The 19,589-nt window shown below is 45.3% G+C and overlaps 1 protein-coding gene across 1 annotated transcript in view; it reads left to right on the plus strand.

Annotated features, from left to right (window-relative positions):
• LOC129858405 (teneurin-2-like) overlaps positions 1–19,589 on the plus strand; it is a 187,910-nt gene that overhangs the window by 130,857 nt on the left and 37,464 nt on the right. The window contains exon 2 of the mRNA XM_055927606.1: positions 8,537–8,883. Coding sequence (XP_055783581.1) covers positions 8,634–8,883 — 250 coding nt within the window. The 5' untranslated portion in view covers positions 8,537–8,633. The remainder of the gene's footprint in view (positions 1–8,536; positions 8,884–19,589) is intronic.

Below are 19,589 nucleotides of genomic sequence, written 5' to 3' on the forward strand. Positions count from 1 at the left end.
CTGGTCTGTTTCCTGTGGTGCAGCTGTTTGCTGCTTCTCTCCTCATTTGGCAGAGGAGGCTCCTCTTGGATCCAACATGGACACCAGTTTCCAGCTGAACCGAACCATGGCTGTGTGTGTGTGTGTTCCCAGATCACTCAGATAGCAGTCATTAAGACAGACAGACAGTAAGACAGACACACTCCACATGGCTTCCTCTGTAAAGGAGGTGTACTTTTAGAGTTCTCAGGTTGAAAGCGAACCTGGTCAACGATAACAGCTATACAAGGGAAGACATTAAAGTATATTGAAAAAACATACTTTAGGATGATTTTGTGACATGTATCAAATAATATCGTAGTCAGGCATCATATTCAACGTTATCTACCTTGTTCCAGAAGCCGAGAACAAATTATCCTTCGCGCCCGGATTTTTTTTTTAACTGCGCAGGTCTCACAAGAAGTTGTGTTATTCAGTCCATGGACGAGATATTCGACTCCTTTCAATTCTCACTTCCGCATTACAGTCTGACGAACGCCTGTGACGTGTCCCTATGGTCCTAAGTCAAAGGGCCTTTTATAGAGAAGGTCTTAAAGAGACACATCGCATTTTGGAAAACTCAATTCGGCTGGGAAAATGGCTGTAAAAATATTTCTGTTCGACTTAGAGAAACAATTCAAACCTTTTTAGAAACTACAGACTGTTATCTATCCAACAGTAGTAAATATATGCATATTGGAAAATAAAAAGTTTCTTAGGAGGCCGTTTGAAAATGTGCACACATTTTCCAGTTTTTTCAATATTCAGCGTGCAGCCATAACAGGTTAAACACTGGTTCTCTGTTGGTAATTGCGTTGCGTGCAACACAGTTTTTGTCTGTTTACTTTTGATATTCATAAATGAGGTCTATCTTCTCCCAAACAGCATAGCAGTTCTACAGAAATAAGGTCTTTATCAGAGATCTGTGCTGTTTAGCAGAGAGAATACAGATTTGCCCTTGTGTTTAATTGAGTAGGAGTCGACATGTAACGTCTGCTTCCAACTCACACTCTCAAACACATAGATCCCCTGAACGCAGCTCACTCTCCAGCTCACACTCTCAAACACATAGATCCCCCCTGAACGCAGCTCACTCTCCAGCTCACGCTCTCAAACACATAGATCCCCTGAACGCAGCTCACTCTCCAGCTCACACTCTCAAACACGTAGATCCCCTGAACGCAGCTCACTCTCCAGCTCACACTCTCAAACACATAGATCCTCTGAACGCAGCTCACTCTCCAGCTCACACTCTCAAACACATAGATCCTCTGAACGCAGCTCACTCTCCAGCTCACACTCTCAAACACATAGATCCCCTGAACGCAGCTCACTCTCCAGCTCACACTCTCAAACACATAGATCCTCTGAACGCAGCTCACTTTCCAGCTCACACTCTCAAACACATAGATCCCCCCTGAACGCAGCTCACTCTCCAGCTCACGCTCTCAAACACATAGATCCCCTGAACGCAGCTCACTCTCCAGCTCACACTCTCAAACACATAGATCCCCTGAACGCAGCTCACTCTCCAGCTCACACTCTCAAACACATAGATCCCCCCTGAACGCAGCTCACTCTCCAGCTCACACTCTCAAACACATAGATCCTCTGAACGCAGCTCACTCTCCAGCTCACACTCTCAAACACATAGATCCTCTGAACGCAGGTCACTCCCCAGCTCACACTCTCAAACACATAGATCCTCTGAACGCAGATCACTCTCCAGCTCACACTCTCAAACACATAGATCCCCTGAACGCAGCTCACTCTCCAGATCACACTCTCAAACACATAGATCCCCTGAACGCAGCTCACTCTCCAGCTCACACTCTCAAACACGTAGATCCCCTGAACGCAGATCACTCTCCAGCTCACACTCTCAAACACATAGATCCCCTGAACGCAGCTCACTCTCCAGATCCCAATCACCTGAATTCTGATCACCTGTTCACACACCTGTATGTCATTATCACACACTATTTAGTTCAGTTCTTTGCACCCCATCACGGTGAGGTATTGTTTGTTTTGTGACACATGGCTTTTAGAGCGCTGTTTTTCCCGTAATTTACTCCTTGTGTATGATAGTTTTTGCCTGCCTCACTAACAACTCCTTTTCCCTATTCCCTGCCTGGAGTTTAGCCTATTAGATTTCCTGATATCAACCTATTGCCTGATCTCCTTGGTGACATTGCTAGCCTTTTCCCTGCCTGTACTGTTGACTTTTTGAACCCCCTGTGTATGACCTTCTGCCTGCCCCTGGACCCAGCTACCTGCCTCCTCCTGTGGTCCTTTACAAATATACACCTGCTGCGCCCAGCACTTGAAAACAGCTCTCTGTCTCCCATTGTGTTCACTACACAACAGGAATCACTCTCTCCCTTTTTCCCTTTCTCTCTCTCTCCTTCTCTCTTTCTCACCCCCTCTTTCTCTCTCTCCTCTCTCTCACCCCTTTTTCTCACTCTCTCTCTCACTCTCTCTCTCTCCTTCTCTCTTTCTCACCCCCTCTTTCTCTCTCTCTCTCCTTTTCCCTTTTTCTCTCTCCTCTCTTCTGTCTCTCTCTCTCTCTCTCTCGCCTTCTCTTTCTTGTTTCTCTCTTTCAGAACAAAGTCAGTAAACAGCTTCATTTCCACAGTAACAACAGTCAACAACAGATAATTGAAGCCAAATGCTTTTACCCACAATTCACAGCCTTTCTCAATAGTAGGAGTCTTGTGTTCGGAAACCGGCAGATTTTTGTTGTTTAAATTCCTCTCAAATAAAAGATTATGACAACTCCAACCAATATAACATAAACAAAGGAGACATAGAACGAATGTTGAGGTGCTCTATTCTGTTTCAATGTGGAAGTAATTATAATTTGTTACTTCAGACATTATTCAATCAGAGTCAGACAGCTAACAGATGTGTTTAGAGACTAGTTGTACTCTGTAGGCAACTTCATCCACCACACACACATACACCAACGTCCTCACCAATACGTGTGACTGTAGATGTGTCTGGACAGGGCCGATTGTAGCTGTTATGTCTGTCCCTTCGCTAGGTGTCTTTTCATCCTCCTCAACGTTTCTTTGGCACAAAAGCCATTATATTACCCAGATTCCTCCTCAGTCCACCCTGCTATCAGTCTCCAATTACCTTTCTCATTCTGTCTGCATTTCATGTTCAAGCCTATTCTCCTCAATCTCGTTTCACTCCTCTTCTCCATACGTCCTTCCTTCCATCCATTCTTTGGATAACTTATTAAGCTTGATGAATGGAATTCTGTGGCCGGGGTGCTGTCAACATGGTTTCTAGCGTGTCTGTGGCGTGTTCAAAGTGTCTGTTTATATCTGACCTTGAGAAAAGCACACCTGTGGGCGGGATTTGATGGATATCCTGTCCCTGATATTCCTCTATGCCCCTCCTCCATCCCTCTAACCATCTTTACCTCTCTCCCTACCTCTCTCCCTCTCTCTCCCTCTTTCTCCGTCCTCACCTCCTTGGCCTCTCTTTACTGCCTTGTTGCTATCACACACACACACACACACACACACACACACACACACACACACACACACACTTCTCCCTGGCTAATCACCCAACCTACTCCGTTCTTCCCCATCTCCTGTCCTGTTCCGCCCACCACCACTCCCTCTCTCCTTGCAAAGCTTTCATCAAGGCAAAGGTGGCTACTTTGAAGAATCTTAAATATAAAATATATTTTGATTTGTTTAACACTTTTTTGGTTACTACATGATTCCATATGTGTTATTTCATAGTTTGATGTCTTCACTATTATTCTACAATGTAGAAAATAGTACAAATAAAGACAAACCCTGGAATGACTAGATGTGTCCAAACTTCTGACTGGTACTGTATCTCATTGCCGGTAATTAGCCAGTTAGTGAGGCAATTATACACTTTATTCTCCTTATTATGTGTTTATGTTTCTGCTTATATGTTCTATTTCTGTCTGTTGGCTGGACTTTGTTTGTTATTATTACCTTTATATGACAATTATGGACTTTGTCTTGACTGCTGGCTATGGACTTGACTGCTGGCTATGGACTTGACTGCTGGCTATGGACTTGACTGCTGGCTATGGACTTGACTGGTGGATATGGACTTGACTGGTGGATATGGACTTGACTGGTGGCTGTGGACTTGACTGCTGGCTATGGACTTGACTGGTGGATATGGACTTGACTGGTGGATATGGACTTGACTGGTGGCTATGGACTTGACTGGTGGATATGGACTTGACTGGTGGCTATGGACTTGACTGGTGGCTATGAACTTGACTGGTGGATATGGACTTGACTGGTGGCTATGGACTTGACTGGTGGCTATGAACTTGACTGGTGGCTATGGACTTGACTGGTGGCTATGAACTTGACTGGTGGCTATGGACTTGACTGGTGGCTATGAATTTGACTGGTGGATATGGACTTGACTGGTGGCTATGGACTTGACTGGTGGATATGGACTTGACTGGTGGATATGGACTTGACTGGTGGCTATGAACTTGACTGGTGGCTATGAACTTGACTGGTGGATATGGACTTGACTGGTGGCTATGAACTTGACTGGTGGCTATGGACTTGACTGGTGGCTATGAACTTGACTGGTGGCTATGGACTTGACTGGTGGCTATGAACTTGACTGGTGGCTATGGACTTGACTGGTGGCTATGAACTTGACTGGTGGCTATGGACTTGACTGGTGGCTATGAACTTGACTGGTGGATATGGACTTGACTGGTGGCTATGAACTTGACTGGTGGCTATGGACTTGACTGGTGGCTATGGACTTGACTGGTGGCTATGGACTTGACTGGTGGCTATGGACTTGACTGGTGCTGGGCTCTGTAGCTGGACATATTCCGTAGATGATCATCAGCAAAACGTTATGGGATTATGCAGATTTAAAGAGACATACGTAACACAGCCTAAATATGACCTGTATGTTGACTGGTGTTATTTGAACTTGAACCACCATAATGTAAATCAGTGCGTTAGGCTACTGCTCTAATATCAGACTGTATTAGTGTCAGAATCACACAGGATCATATTGCATCTACATCACCAGGATGTGATCAGACTGTATTTCATGTAATACATGTAATGCTGTTGATTAAAGCTGGAAGGGGAATAACCCTTTGACAGGCAATGTTTTTTTTACTGTTTTTTTTTACTTTTTACTGGGAATCACTATTTCGAGCTTTTCACTGTGTGTGTGTGTGTGTGTGTGTGTGTGTGTGTGTGTGTGTGTGTGTGTGTGTGTGTGTGTGTGTGTGTGTGTGTGTGTGTGTGTGTGTGTGTGTGTGTGTGTGTGTGTGTGTGTGTGTGTGTGTGTGTGTGTGTGTTAGGTGTTGTCTGGTACAGCTGTTGCTTGTTTGAGATAGTATTCTACACATTTTATCTTGCTGTTATGAAATTGTTTCCTCCGTGCGTGTGTTTGTGTGTTTGTGTGTTTGTATGTGTGTGTGTGTGTGTGTGTGTGTGTGTGTGTGTGTGTGTGTGTGTGTGTGTGTGAGTGACTGCCTGCCTGCGTGAGAGAGAGAGAGAGAGGGAGAGAGAGAGAGAGAGAGAGAGATTATCCGGTGTAGCCTCTGGGGGATTAGGATTGGCTGTACCTGTGATAATGAGGGAGAGACTGGCGAGGCCCTCAAGTAATTTCTCCTCTCATGATATGTCCTTCATGTTGCTCTCTACACCTGCTGTGAAATAGATAATAAACAAAGGTGAAATAAACAAAATAAAAATAAAAATGAGAAACTCACAAAAGTTCCAAAAGAATAAAGACCTTTCAAATGTCATAATATGTATATATACAGTGTTGTAATGATGTGCAAATAGTTAAAGTACAAAAGGGAAAATAAATAAACATAAATATGGGTTTTATTTACATCCCTCCTCTCTATCTTTCCTCTCTCTCTCTCCTCTCTCTATCTCTCTGTCTCTCTCTCTCTCCCCTCTCTCTCCATATCTCTTCTCTCTCTCTCTCCTCTCTATCTCTTTGTCTCTCTCTCTCTCCTCTCTCTGTCTCTCTCTCTCCTCTCTCTCTCTCTCTCTCTCTCTCTCTCCATCTGTCCTCTCTCTCTCTCCTCTCCCCCCCATCTCTCCTCTCTCTCTCCATCTCTCCTCTCTCTCTCTCTCATCTCTGTATCTTTGTCTCTCTTTCTCTCCATCTCTCCTCTCTCTCTGCTCTCTCTCTCTGCTCTCTCTCTCCTCTCTCTCCTCTCTCTCTCCTCTCTCTCCTGTCTCTGTCCTCTCTCTCTCCTCTCTCTATCTCTCTCTCCTCTCTCTCTCTCTCTCTCTCCATCTCTCCATCTCTCCTTTCTCTCTCTCCTCTCTCTCTCTCTCCATCTCTCCTCTCCCTCTCTCCTCTCTGTCTCCTCTCTCTCTCCTCTCTATATCTCTCTGTCTCTCTCTTTGTAGTGCACTACTATTGACTAGGGCCAATAGGGCTGACAGCACTGACAGTTCTTTCTGTCATCAGCAGAACATCATTGTTCGCTGTGTTCCTTCTCTATTGTTTTAAAATAGCCTTTAACCTGTCTAGGATCAGCGTGGCGCTAGCGGCACCCCCCCCCCCCCCCCACTGAAAAACCAGTGCCGCGAAATTCAAAAAAAATATTTTTTTAAAATATTTAACTTTCACACATTAAAGTCCAATACAGCTAATGAAAGACACAGATCTTATGAATCCAGTCAACATTTCCGATTTTTAAAATGTTTTACAGGGAAGACACAATATGTAAAGATGTACATCTATTACCTAAAAACACATTAGCATAATCCACCATCTTTTATTTGTCCACCAACACCAGTAGCCATCACCAATTCGGCTAAACTAAGATATTTATAGCCCCTAACCAACAAAAAAACTCATTAGATGACAGTCTGATAACATATTTATGGTATGGGATAGGTTTTGTTAGAAAAAAGTGCATATTTCAGGTATATGGCATAGTTTACAATTGCACCCACCATCACAAATGGACTAGAATAATTACAATGAGCAACGTGTTTACCTAACTACTAATCATCAAACATTTCGTAAAAATACACAGCATACACGAATCGAAAGACACAGATCCTGTGAATACAGACAATATTTCAGATTTTCTAAGTGTCTTACAGCGAAAACACAATAAATCGTTATATTAGCTTAGCACATAGCAATTAGCAGCCCAGCATTGATTCTAGCCAAAGTGAGCGATAAAAGTCAACATCGCCAAAAGATATTAATTTTTTCACTAACCTTCTCAGAATTCTTCCGATGACACTCCTGTAACATCACATTACAACATGCATATACAGTTTGATCGAAAATGTTTATATTTAGCCACCAAAATCATGGTTAGACAATGTGAAATGTAGACAAGCTGGTAAAGAAAACGTCCTTGCGCCACTTAGACAGTGATCTACTCTTATACATAAATACTCATAAACGTGACTAAAAAATATAGGGTGGACAGGGATTGATAGACAATTTAATTCTTAATACAATTGCGTTATTACATTTTTTAATTTATCCTTACTTTTCAATACAGTTTGCGCCAAGCGAAGCTACGTCAAAAAACATGGCGTCCTAAGCCACTAAAATGTTTCGACAGAAACACGATTTATCATAATAAAAATGTCCTACCTTGAGCTGTTCTTCCATCAGTATCTTGGGCAAAGGATCCTTTCTTGGGAGAAATCGTCTTTTGGTGGAAAGCTGTCCTCTTGCCATGTGGAAATGTCAACTACGTTCGGGATGAACTGAAAAGCGTGCCCAACTTTTCACATCGTTGCAAAAATAAATGTCCCAAAATCGCACTAAACGGATATAAATTGCTATAAAACGCTTTAAATTAACTACTTTGTGATGTTTGTAACTCCTATAACGAGTGAAAAGATGACCGGAGAAATATAACAGGCTAAACTAACGCTTGGAACAGGAGAGGGTCGGTGTCTTCCACGCGCGTTACGCAGCAAGAAAAGACTTGCTAGCTAAAGGTTTTTTTCATTTGTAGGGCCTGTGAACGAGCAATCGAGCCCGTTGGAATCGTCATCACGTAAAGGCATCCAGGGGAAGACGTAAGAAGTGTCCGTATAGTCATAGCAACGACAGAGCCCTTTTAAATGACTTCAGAAAAGTGGCCAACGTTTCTCAAATCTGACTCCATGTCAGGGAAATTGCTGTAGAATGGGCTCTGTTCCACTTAGAGACAAAATTTCAACTCCTATAGAAACTATAGACTGTTTTCTATCCAATAATAATAATAATATGCATATTGTACGATCAAGGATTTTGTGGGAAGCCGTTTAAAAAATTAGCCACATTAGCATAAATAGTCTAAACAGCGCCCCCATCCCCAACAGGTTAATAGACCCATTTCCTGAAAATACCTTCTCTTCCTCCCCAAATATCTGCTTTCTACCTTGCAACATGTATTTTACTGGTACTACTTAGATGACTCATATAAATGGCATCTCTTTTTCATTCATTCTGACATGTTTCTCCCCCTCTCTCTCATTTCCTCTAGGTGACTGAAGACGAGTCTGACTGTCACACCCTTCTAGGAGGCCTCCAAACCTTCCTCCTCCCCATCTCTCTACCCCCCTTCCTTCCCCTCTCCCGGCATGGATCTAAAGGACCATCGGGGGCTCCAGCAGCACCAGCAGCGCTCTCTGACCAGGGCGCGTTGTGGTAAAGACCCCCAATACACCACCTCCTCCCTGGACACGGAGGAGTGCCGCGTGACCACTCAGAAGTCCTACAGCTCCAGTGAGACGCTCAAGGCCTTCGACCACCACGACCAAAGGCTGATTTACGGGGGCTGCACTGTAGCTGATCTGGTGCACCACAAGGCAGATGAGTACAACAGGCAAGGTGGGTGTCCGGACCGGGCCTCCATGGATTGATGGATGGCTAAGGTTACTCCTCATATACCGAACATGCATAGGGAGGTATTATGCAGTATATTTGGTAGCTTGACTGTATATATGCCCTTGGTTTGATCTAGATGTAAAGACGTGTCTTAGCTCCTACCTTCTCTCTTAACTCCACTTTCACCTCACATACAAACACCACCATACCCACTCTCACTCATTCACACTCTAAATTGTCTTCATTAGGTCTCATTAGGTCCCATTAGGTCTCGTATGGTCTCGTATGGTCTCATACGGTCTCATACAGTCTCATACGGTCTCATACAGTGTCATACGGTTTTATACAGTCTCATACGGTCTCATACAGTCTCATACGGTCTCATACAGTCTCATACGGTCTCATACGGTCTCATACGGACCATATTATCTTCCAAGAGAATTCTCGTTGGTTATTGTCACAGCCGTGTATATCCCCCCTCAAGCTGATACCATCACGGCACTCAAGAAACTTCACAGGACTTTATGCAAACTGGAAACCATATATCCTGAGTATGCATTTATTGTAGCTGGGGATTTTAACAAAGCAAATCTGAGAACAAGACAACCTAAATTCTATCAGCATATTGATGTAATACTCGCGCTGGCAAAACCCTGGATCACTGCTACTCTAACTTCTGCGATGCATATAATGCCCCCCCCCCCCCCCACCCACCCTCCCGTCGGCAAATCTGGTATCCCTTAGTGGTGAAGGTAGGAAACAACATCTCCACTAAGCTGATCCTCAACACTGGGGCCCCACAAGAGTGTGTGCTCAGCCCTCTCCTGTACTCCCTGTTCACCCATGACTACGTGGCCATGCACGGTTCCCACTCAATCATCAAGTTTGCAGACGACACAGCAGTAGAAGGCTTGATTACCAACAATGACGAGACGGCCTACAGGGAGGAGGTGAGGGCACTCGGAGTGTGGTGTCAGGAAAACAACCTCTCACTCAACGTCAACAAAACAAAGGAGATGATCGTGGACTTCAGGAAACAGCAGAGGGAGCATCCCCCCATCCACATCGAAGGGACAGAAGTGGAAAAGGTGGAAAGTTCCTTGGCGTACACATCGCGGACAAACTGAAATGGTCTACCCGCACAGACAGTGTGGTGAAAAAGGCTGAAGAAATGTGGCTTGTCACCTAAAACCCTCACAAACTGTCACAGATGCACAATTGAGAGCATCCTGTCGGGCTGCATCAACGCCTGGTACGGCAACTGCAGGGCTCTCCCGTAACTGCAGGACTCTCCAGAGGGTGGTGCGGTTGGCACAACGCATCACTGGGGGCAAACTACCTGCCCACCAGTACACCTACAACACCCAATGTCACAGGAAGGCCAAAAGATCATCAAGGACAATAACCACCTGAGCCACTGCCTGTTCACCCCGCTACCATCCAGAAGGAGAGGTCAGTACAGGTGCATCAAAGCTGGGACCGAGAGACTAGAAAAAGAGCTTCTATCACAAGACCATCATTCTGTTCAACAGCCATCACTAACACAGTGAGACTGCTGCCTACATACAGATGTCGTGACGTTGTATTAGTTAATGTGGCGACTGTTGCTCATCGAATGATTACAAGTTTCTAATTACGTGATTAACTGAATCAAGCAATTATTAACTCATTAACCTGGGGCAACATGGGAAAACTAGTTTTTATTGAGTTTCTACTTCCCAAATTAACTCAAAGAATATCAGAATATCGATTTTACCACATCCGCTAATTAACCAGTTGCCTCTAACAGTCTCGTTCTGAACGTCGTTAAGCCCGGGATTCTGCACGGACCCGGGTCTCACTAATGAATTCGCACCACACCAGTCTTAGTTGAATGTTTATTTACTAAAAAGCTAAAATGATGATAAAAGATACACATACACAAAAACACATTCTAGGCTATTGATTAGAACTTAGTATAACGGGCCAACACACTAGGGCGCGTGTTACCCAAAATGGGGATTTAAAAGAGAGAGAAAGAGAGAAAGTACACAAGAGGAATATACATTTGGGTGAAATTGTCAGCTATGCTCATTCTAACCCTAGCCTTGCCCCAAACTGCCGCTGTTATGAGTCAGAATATAATGATGTAATTACTTGTGGAGGTTCTCCGTGGATTTTCCCGCGTGGACCATTCAAGCTGCTCAATGATGCACTTCTCCTGCGCACCTCTCTAGGTGTCCTCATGACACGATGTCTGTGTCCTTTGGCTTTACTGGCCTGTTCCTTTGTTCTCGCTCTGGAAGGGGTCTTCGGGGGACAGATAGCTCTGTAGCTCAGAGCTCACAGCGTAAAGATGAAAGAGTGTAGACACAACGATTCGATATGGAGTGGAGGCTAGGTGGTTCGGCTTGAATACACCCGCTTAGACACTCTACTCATCCGTAGCTTGGGTAGAAAAAGATTTCTTTGTCTTCAACTTGTTGCGTTTTGGATTCGTTGACCTTTTAGACCTTTGGCTGCAGCTCGGGTCACTTAGTCTACTATGTTAATTCTGCACTCACAGGTTTTATACCCTCGGCTCAGAAGTGGGCGTAACTGCCTTCAGGGCAATTCTCTGGGCGTACCAGGTTTAAGGGGCAAGGTATAGATTTTACTCAAATCCAATTTTAGACAACTAACTTTACATTTCATCTCTACCGAAACATTCTCCTTGATTTGGACATTTTCCACACAACGTACAATGTATAAACATCAAGCATATACGAGGAAAACGCTTAACGTTACACTGTTTTCATAATAACGTCATCTATTAACCTTTAATAACAAAACAAAAATGACATACATTTTCATATTCCATCTATCGTCATGACCACCATTGTAGTTGACGGAAACCATTGTTCCAAAGTCCCTTTATTGCATGTTTAAAGTTCTGAGGCTGGTTCTCCATAGTGGGAGGGAATGTTTCCTGTGGCCTCAGAATTACCATGGGGGTGAGGGGTCATAAAACCCCCACATCTTCAGACCCCTAGATCTCTCCTCATCTATTGGGGTTGAGAGATAATCTGTAGGGTTGTGGTCTCCTGTAACCTGACCTGATCAGGACAGTCATGACACAGACTTGAAGTCATTGGCCACTTTAATAAATGTATCACTAGTCACTTTAATAATGTTTACAAATCCTACATTACTCATCCCATATGTATATACTGTATTTTATACCATCTACTGCATCTTGCCTGTGCCGGTCAGTCATTGCTCATCCATATATTTATATGTACATATTCTTATTCCATTCCTTTACTTAGATGTGTGTGTATTAGGTAGTTGTTGTGGAATTGTTAGATTACTAATTAGATATTGCTGCACTGTCGGAACTAGAATCACAAGCATTTCGATACACACACAATTACATGTGCTAACCATGTTTGTGTCAAATAAAATTGTATTTGATTTGATAACGTCTCCCTAAGTTGTGAACTAAACATAATTGTCTACGTACCTAGAACCTAGAAGAAGAGGAAGATGTCTGTTTTTAGACAAATTCTCAATGATTCCGTCAGTGCTAATATGGGTAACTAGATGTTCCAGCTCTGGTTCCCGACCTCAGACAGAGAAATAGGGAGGGAAGAAGGGAGAGAGACAGAGAGTCAAATGGACTCTGAGTCTATACCATCTGAGTCTATACCATCTGAGTCTATACCATCTGAGTCTATAACATATGAGTCTATAACATATGAGTCTATAAAATCAGAGTCTATAACTTCTGAATTTATACAATCTGAGTCTATAACATCTCAGTCTAGACCATCTGAGTATATGACCATCTGAGTCTATAACATCTGAGTCTATAGCATCTGAGTCTATGACCATCTGAGTCTATAAAGTCTGAGTCTATACCATCTGAATTTATACAATCTGAGTCTATAACATCTGAGTCTAGACCATCTGAGTCTATGACCATCTGAGTCTATGACCATCTGAGTCTATAAAATCTGAGTCTATAACATCTGAATTTATACAATCTGAGTCTATAACATCTGAGTCTAGACCATCTGAGTCTATGACCATCTGAGTCTATGACCATCTGAGTCTATACCATCTGAGTCTATGACCATCTGAGTCTATGACCATCTGAGTCTATAACATCTGAGTCTAGACCATCTGAGTCTAGACCATCTGAGTCTATGACCATCTGAGTCTATTACCAGCTGAGTCTAGGCCATTGATCATTACTAAACTCTGTTTCCCTAGCTCAGACAGAGAAAGCAGAGAGAGGGGGAGATAGGGAGGCAGGGTGGGAGAAAGACAGAGACTGGGAAGAGACAGAGACTGCGAAGAGACAGAGACTGGGAAGCGACGGAGATTGGGAAGAGACGGAGACTCGGAAGAGACAGAGACTGGGAAGAGACAGAGACTGGGAAGAGACAGAGACTGCGAAGAGACAGAGACTGGGAACGGACAGAGACTGGGAAGAGACAGAGACTGGGAAGAGACAGAGACTGCGAAGAGACAGAGACTGCGAAGAGACAGAGACTCGGAAGAGACAGAGACTGGGAAGAGACAGAGACTGGGAAGAGACAGAGACTGGGAAGAGACAGAGACTGGGAAGAGACAGAGACTGGGAAGAGACAGAGACTGGGAAGAGACAGAGACTCGGAAGAGACAGAGACTGGGAAGAGACAGAGACTGGGAAGAGACAGAGACTCGGGGCGGCAGCGTAGCCTAGTGGTTAGAGCGTTGGACTAGTAACCGGAAGGTTGCAAGTTCAAATCCCCGAGCTGACAAGGTACAAATCTGTCGTTCTGCCCCTGAACAGGCAGTTAACCCACTGTTCCTAGGCCGTCATTGAAAATAAGAATTTGTTCTTAACTGACTTGCCTAGTTAAATAAAGGTAAAATAAATAAAAAAAATAAAGAGACAGAGACTGGGAAGAGATGGAGACTGGGAATAGACAGAGACTCGGAAGAGACAGAGACTGGGAAGAGACAGAGACTGGGAAGAGACAGAGACTGGGAAGAGACATGGACTGGGAAGAGACATAGACTGGGAAGAGACATAGACTGGGAAGAGACAGAGACTGGGAAGAGACATGGACTGGGAAGAGACATAGACTGGGAAGAGACGTAGACTGGGAAGAGACAGAGACTGGGAAGAGACAGAGACTAGGAGGAGTCAGAGACTGGGAAGAGACATAGACTTGGAAGAGACGGAGACTGGGAAGAGACAGAGACTGGGAAAATACGGAGACTGGGAAAAGTCAGAGACTGGGAAGAGACAGAAAGGGAGCTCTGAGTCTATACCATTGATCTGCACTAAGCTCTGTTTCCCTAGCTCAGACAATGAGAGATGGAGGGAGAGAGAGACTACAGAATAGAAGAGGGACAGATAGATGGAATCGATCTGCGCTAAGCTTTGTTTTCCTTGTCTTATAAGCAACGAGAGGGAAAGTTGAGAGAGAGAAAGACAGTGTGGGAGGGAGAAGGGAGACAGCAATACTATGGACCACTGGGTTATTTGACTGGTCGATACCTCCTCCCTCTCTGCCTATCACATCTCTCCGTCTACAGATGCATCGTGGGTAGTGTGACCTCTGGAGCCCAACAGTGTTGCTGCACCATATGCACGGTCACACCACGAAGAGAGAGAGAGAGAGAGAGAGAGAGAGAGAGAGAGAGACAGAGAGAGAGACAGAGAGAGAGACAGAGAGAGAGACAGAGAGATATAGAGAGAGGGAGAGACAGATAGAGAGACAGAGAGACAGAGACAGAGAGAGAGAGAGAGAGAAAGAGAGAGAGAGAGAGACAGACAGACAGACAGACAGACAGACAGACAGACAGACAGACAGATAATAAATCAAAACGTTTCAGTCATGCACACAGAGTCCACAGCATTTGGTACAATTGGTACAATAGGAAGCCAACTTACACTGAGTACAAAAGAATAAGAACACCTACTCTTTCCATGACACAGACTGACCAGGTGAATCCAGGTGAAAGCTATGATCCCTTATTGATGTCACTTGTTAAATCCACTTCAATCAGTGTATATGAAAAGGGTGGAGACAGGTTAAAGAAGGATTTTTAAGCCTTGAGACAATTGAGACATGGATTGTATATGTGTACCATTCAGAGGATGAATGGGCAAGACACGTATTTAAGTGCTTTTGAACGGGGTAGGGTAGTAGGTGCCAGGCGCACCGGTTTCACAGTGTCAACAACTGCAAAGCTGCTGGGGTTTTCATGCTCAACAGTTTCCTGTGTGTATCAAGAACGGTCCACCACCAAAAGAACATCCAGCCAACTTGACACAACTGTGGGACGCATTGTGGTCAACATGGTCCAGCATCCCTGTGGAACGCTTTCGACACCTTGTAGAGTCCATGCCCTGATGAATTGAGGCTGTTCCGAGAGGGGGTGCAACTCAATATTAGGAACATGTTCGTACTCTACGGTCAGTGTGGAACTGCAGATATTTTGGGCTTCCTCTTTGAATGCGACTAGAGGCGAGTTTTGATATGTCAGCTGACCCCTTTAGATAGTTAGTTATTCATCAACCTACAGATTATTAACTTTGATGAAGATATAATGATGTCATTTTTACGCCAAGAGAAAAGACCACACTGCTCTCTATTTCTTGTTGTGGTGAACTTTCTATGTGTGCCAAAGCTACTCCACCACAGTACACTGTTCACATGACGAACTGATTTTCCTTGTTCTCCCAGTTGCACAATATTGATCCGCCTGTGCTTGTATCAGTGGGTAGGCGTGAGACTGTTGGGTGTGAGTCCCTTTCAGCTGAACATTGGCTGAATGGGTGCTGGTTATCAGTGATCATATGTTCCATTGACTGGCCCGGTGAGAGTGGTGAGGATCGAATCTCTCCTTCTCTCCATCACTCCTTCACTCCGTCCTCCATCATCTCTCCTTTCCCACACCTCTTCTCATCCTCTGATGTTGTCCACGTCACTCTCTCACTTCTCTTCCTCTCTTTCCACTCCCTCCCTCCTCCCTCTCTACCCTTCTCCTCTACTGTAGCTCCTCCTCCTCTCTTTCCACTCCCTCCCTCCTCCCTCTCTACCCTTCTCCTCTACTGTATCTCCTCCTCCTCTCTTTCCACTCCCTCCCTCCTCCCTCTCTACCCTCCTCTACTGTAGCTCCTCCTCCTCTCTTTCCACTCCCTCCCTCCTCCCTCTCTACCCTTCTCCTCTACTGTAGCTCCTCCTCCTCTCTTTCCACTCCCTCCCTCCTCCCTCTCTACCCTTCTCCTCTACTGTAGCTCCTCCTCCTCTCTTTCCACTCCCTCCCTCCTCCCTCTCTACCCTTCTCCTCTACTGTAGCTCCTCCTCCTCTCTTTCCGCTCACTCCCCCCTCTCTGTCTTGCATCTGTTACCCTTCTCCTCTATCTCCTCTTCCTCTCCCTCATACCTCCCTCGTTACCCTTCTCCTCTAGCTCCTCTTCCTCTCCCTTCCTCCTCCCTCGTTACCCTTCTCCTCTAGCTCCTCTTCCTCTCCCTTTCCTCCTCCATCGTTACCCTTCTCCTCTAGCTCCTCTTCCTCTCCCTTCCACCTCCCTCGTTACCCTTCTCCTCTAGCTCCTCTTCCTCTCCCCTCCTCCTCCCTCGTTACCCTTCTCCTCTAGCTCCTCTTCCTCTCCCTTCCTCCTCCCTCGTTACCCTTCTCCTCTAGCTCCTCTTCCTCTCCCTTCCTCCTCCCTCGTTACCCTTCTCCTCTAGCTCCTCTTCCTCTCCCTCCCACCTCCCTCGTTACCCTTCTCCTCTAGCTCCTCTTCCTCTCCCTTCCTCCTCCCTCGTTACCCTTCTCCTCTAGCTCCTCTTCCTCTCCCTCCCACCTCCCTCGTTACCCTTCTCCTCTAGCTCCTCTTCCTCTCCCTTCCTCCTCCCTCGTTACCCTTCTCCTCTAGCTCCTCTTCCTCTCCCTCCCACCTCCCTCGTTACCCTTCTCCTCTAGCTCCTCTTCCTCTCCCTTCCTCCTCCCTCGTTACCCTTCTCCTCTAGCTCCTCTTCCTCTCCCTTCCTCCTCCCTCGTTACCCTTCTCCTCTAGCTCCTCTTCCTCTCCCTTCCTCCTCCCTCGTTACCCTTCTCCACTAGCTCCTCTTCCTCTCCCTCCCACCTCCCTCGTTACCCTTCTCCTCTAGCTCCTCTTCCTCTCCCTTCCTCCTCCCTCGTTACCCTTCTCCACTAGCTCCTCTTCCTCTCCCTCCCACCTCCCTCGTTACCCTTCTCCTCTAACTCCTCTTCCTCTCCCTCTTTTCATTTCCTCTCCTCCTTCCTCTTTCTTGCTGTTCTTTCCTCCACTTCTTTAGTTCTCCATAGTAGTCTATATTAGTGTGTAGGTTCCTGCCAGTCTTCCAGTAACCCATATTCAATTCACAGTTCCCACAGGGGCACAGTTGTCAAAGCCCCCCCCCCCCCCCCATCCAGCTGTGCTCAGTCTCTACATGCCCATACCACAGTGTTCTACTCTCCCTCAGGTGGCTACACACACACACGCTCACAGACAGACAGACAGACAGACAGACAGACAGACAGACAGACAGACAGACAGACAGACAGACACACAGACAGACACACAGACAGACACATACACACAGACAGACACATACACACAGACAGACACACAGACAGACACACAGACAGACAGAGGAAATGTCTTTCCTCAGAAAGACAGTGTTCTGTAGTGTAGATATTATATGACAATGTGTGTTTAGTGTTGCAGAATGTGTGTGTGTGTGTGTGTGTGTGTGTGTGTGTGTGTGTGTGTGCGTACGTGCGTGCATAGTTAATGTATGTTTACTGTGTAGCTAAACCTGTTGACTGTGCCGGCAGCTCTCTGATTAATGAGAGAGATTGTAAATGTCACATCTATCAACGTGTGGTTCTGCACACGTTGATAGCAGAACAGACCAACAGAAGCAAAACAGACCAGACCAGCCAGGCCTTCTCCTCTCCTCTACCAGACAGTAATTAAACAAGCTGCAGAAGGCCACACAGAGGATGACAGGAAGGATGGGTGGAGAGAGAGGGGAAGGGGAAGAGACAGAGAGGGCAAGACAGGGAGGGAGACAAAGAAAGAGACAGAGAGAGAGACAGAGAGGGAGACAGAGACATACAAACACACACACACAAGCATACAAACACAAACAAGCACACATTAATGGCTGGACCACTAATGCCACATCTGTACAAGAGTAGGAGAGACAGAGAGAGATAGAGAACTTGCATGGGCAATGTAAACATAGGCTTCCCATGCCAATAAAGCCCCTTTGAATGTAATTGAATTGAAAGAAAGAGAGCTTGTCCAGGCCTTGACTGTTAGCCCTAGGGTGTTTGGTTTGTGTGGAGATGGATTTTAGAGAGAGAGTGAGAGAGAGAATATAAAGTTGTTCATTAGAGCTCAGACTGACTCTAGTGCCTCTGATAAACTCTCTTCTCTAGAGTTACTACTACATGCTGAGTGAGGAGAGGAGCCTAGTGCTGGCCATGTTGGTAAGAAAGAGAGAGGAGAGGAGCCTAGTGCTGGCCATGTAAGTTAAGAAAGAGAGAGGAGAGAAGCCTGGGGCTGGGCATGTTATGTAAGAAAGAGAGAGGAGAGGAGCCTAGGGCTGGGCATGTTAGGTAAGAAAGAGCGAGGAGAGGAGCCTAGGCTGGGCATGTTAGGTAAGAAAGAGAGAGGAGAGGAGCCTAGGGCTGGGCATGTTAGGTAAGAAAGAGAGAGGAGAGGAGCCTAGGGCTGGGCATGTTAAGTAATGGAAGTAATGGAAAGTAAACCAATTACATTACTGCGTTTTGGCAATCCATAAGCTAAGTTACTGATTACAATTTTGGACAGGTAACTACCCATTGGTCACAAACTGGTTAAATCAACGTTGTTTTCACCAAGCCTAGCTTTGGTCTCCCATCCAGGATTTTCACCAAGCCTAGCTTTGGTCTCCGATCCAGGATTTTCACCAAGCCTAGCCTTGGTCTCCCATCCAGGATTTTCACCAAGCCTAGCTTTGGTCTCCCATCCAGGATTTTCACCAAGCCTAGCTTTGGTCTCCCATCCAGGATTTTCACCAAGCCTAGCTTTTGTCTCCCATCCAGGATTTTAACCAAGCCTAGCTTTGGTCTCCCATCCAGGATTTTCACCAAGCCTAGCTTTGGTCTCCCATCCAGGATTTTATCCAAGCCTAGCTTTGGTCTCCCATCCAGGATTTTAACCAAGGCTAGCTTTGGTCTCCCATCCAGGATTTTAACCAAGCCTAGCTTTGGTCTCCCATCCAGGATTTTATCCAAGCCTAGCTTTGGTCTCCCATCCAGGATTTTAACCAAGGCTAGCTTTGGTCTCCCATCCAGGATTTTAACCAAGCCTAGCTTTGGTCTCCCATCCAGGATTTGAACCAAGCCTAGCTTTGGTCTCCCATCCAGGATTTTAACCAAGCCTAGCTTTGGTCTCCCATCCAGGATTTTAACCAAGCCTAGCTTTTGTCTCCCATCCAGGATTTTCACCAAGCCTAGCTTTTGTCTCCCATCCAGGATTTGAACCAAGCCTAGCTTTGGTATTTATTACTAACTATTACCAATGTGCTATCGTGAGAAGGATTGTTGAGAAATCTCCACTTTATAGATTCACTGTTGCTTTAAAAGTCATTCCAAGGGTAGATTCAACAGAACAAATTAAATGTGACCATCAATCATTTCTCATCAATTCATTTTTTGTCCTGAGT

This window comes from Salvelinus fontinalis, chromosome 6 (genome assembly GCF_029448725.1).
Source record: "Salvelinus fontinalis isolate EN_2023a chromosome 6, ASM2944872v1, whole genome shotgun sequence".
In the NCBI taxonomy this organism is placed as follows: domain Eukaryota; kingdom Metazoa; phylum Chordata; class Actinopteri; order Salmoniformes; family Salmonidae; genus Salvelinus; species Salvelinus fontinalis.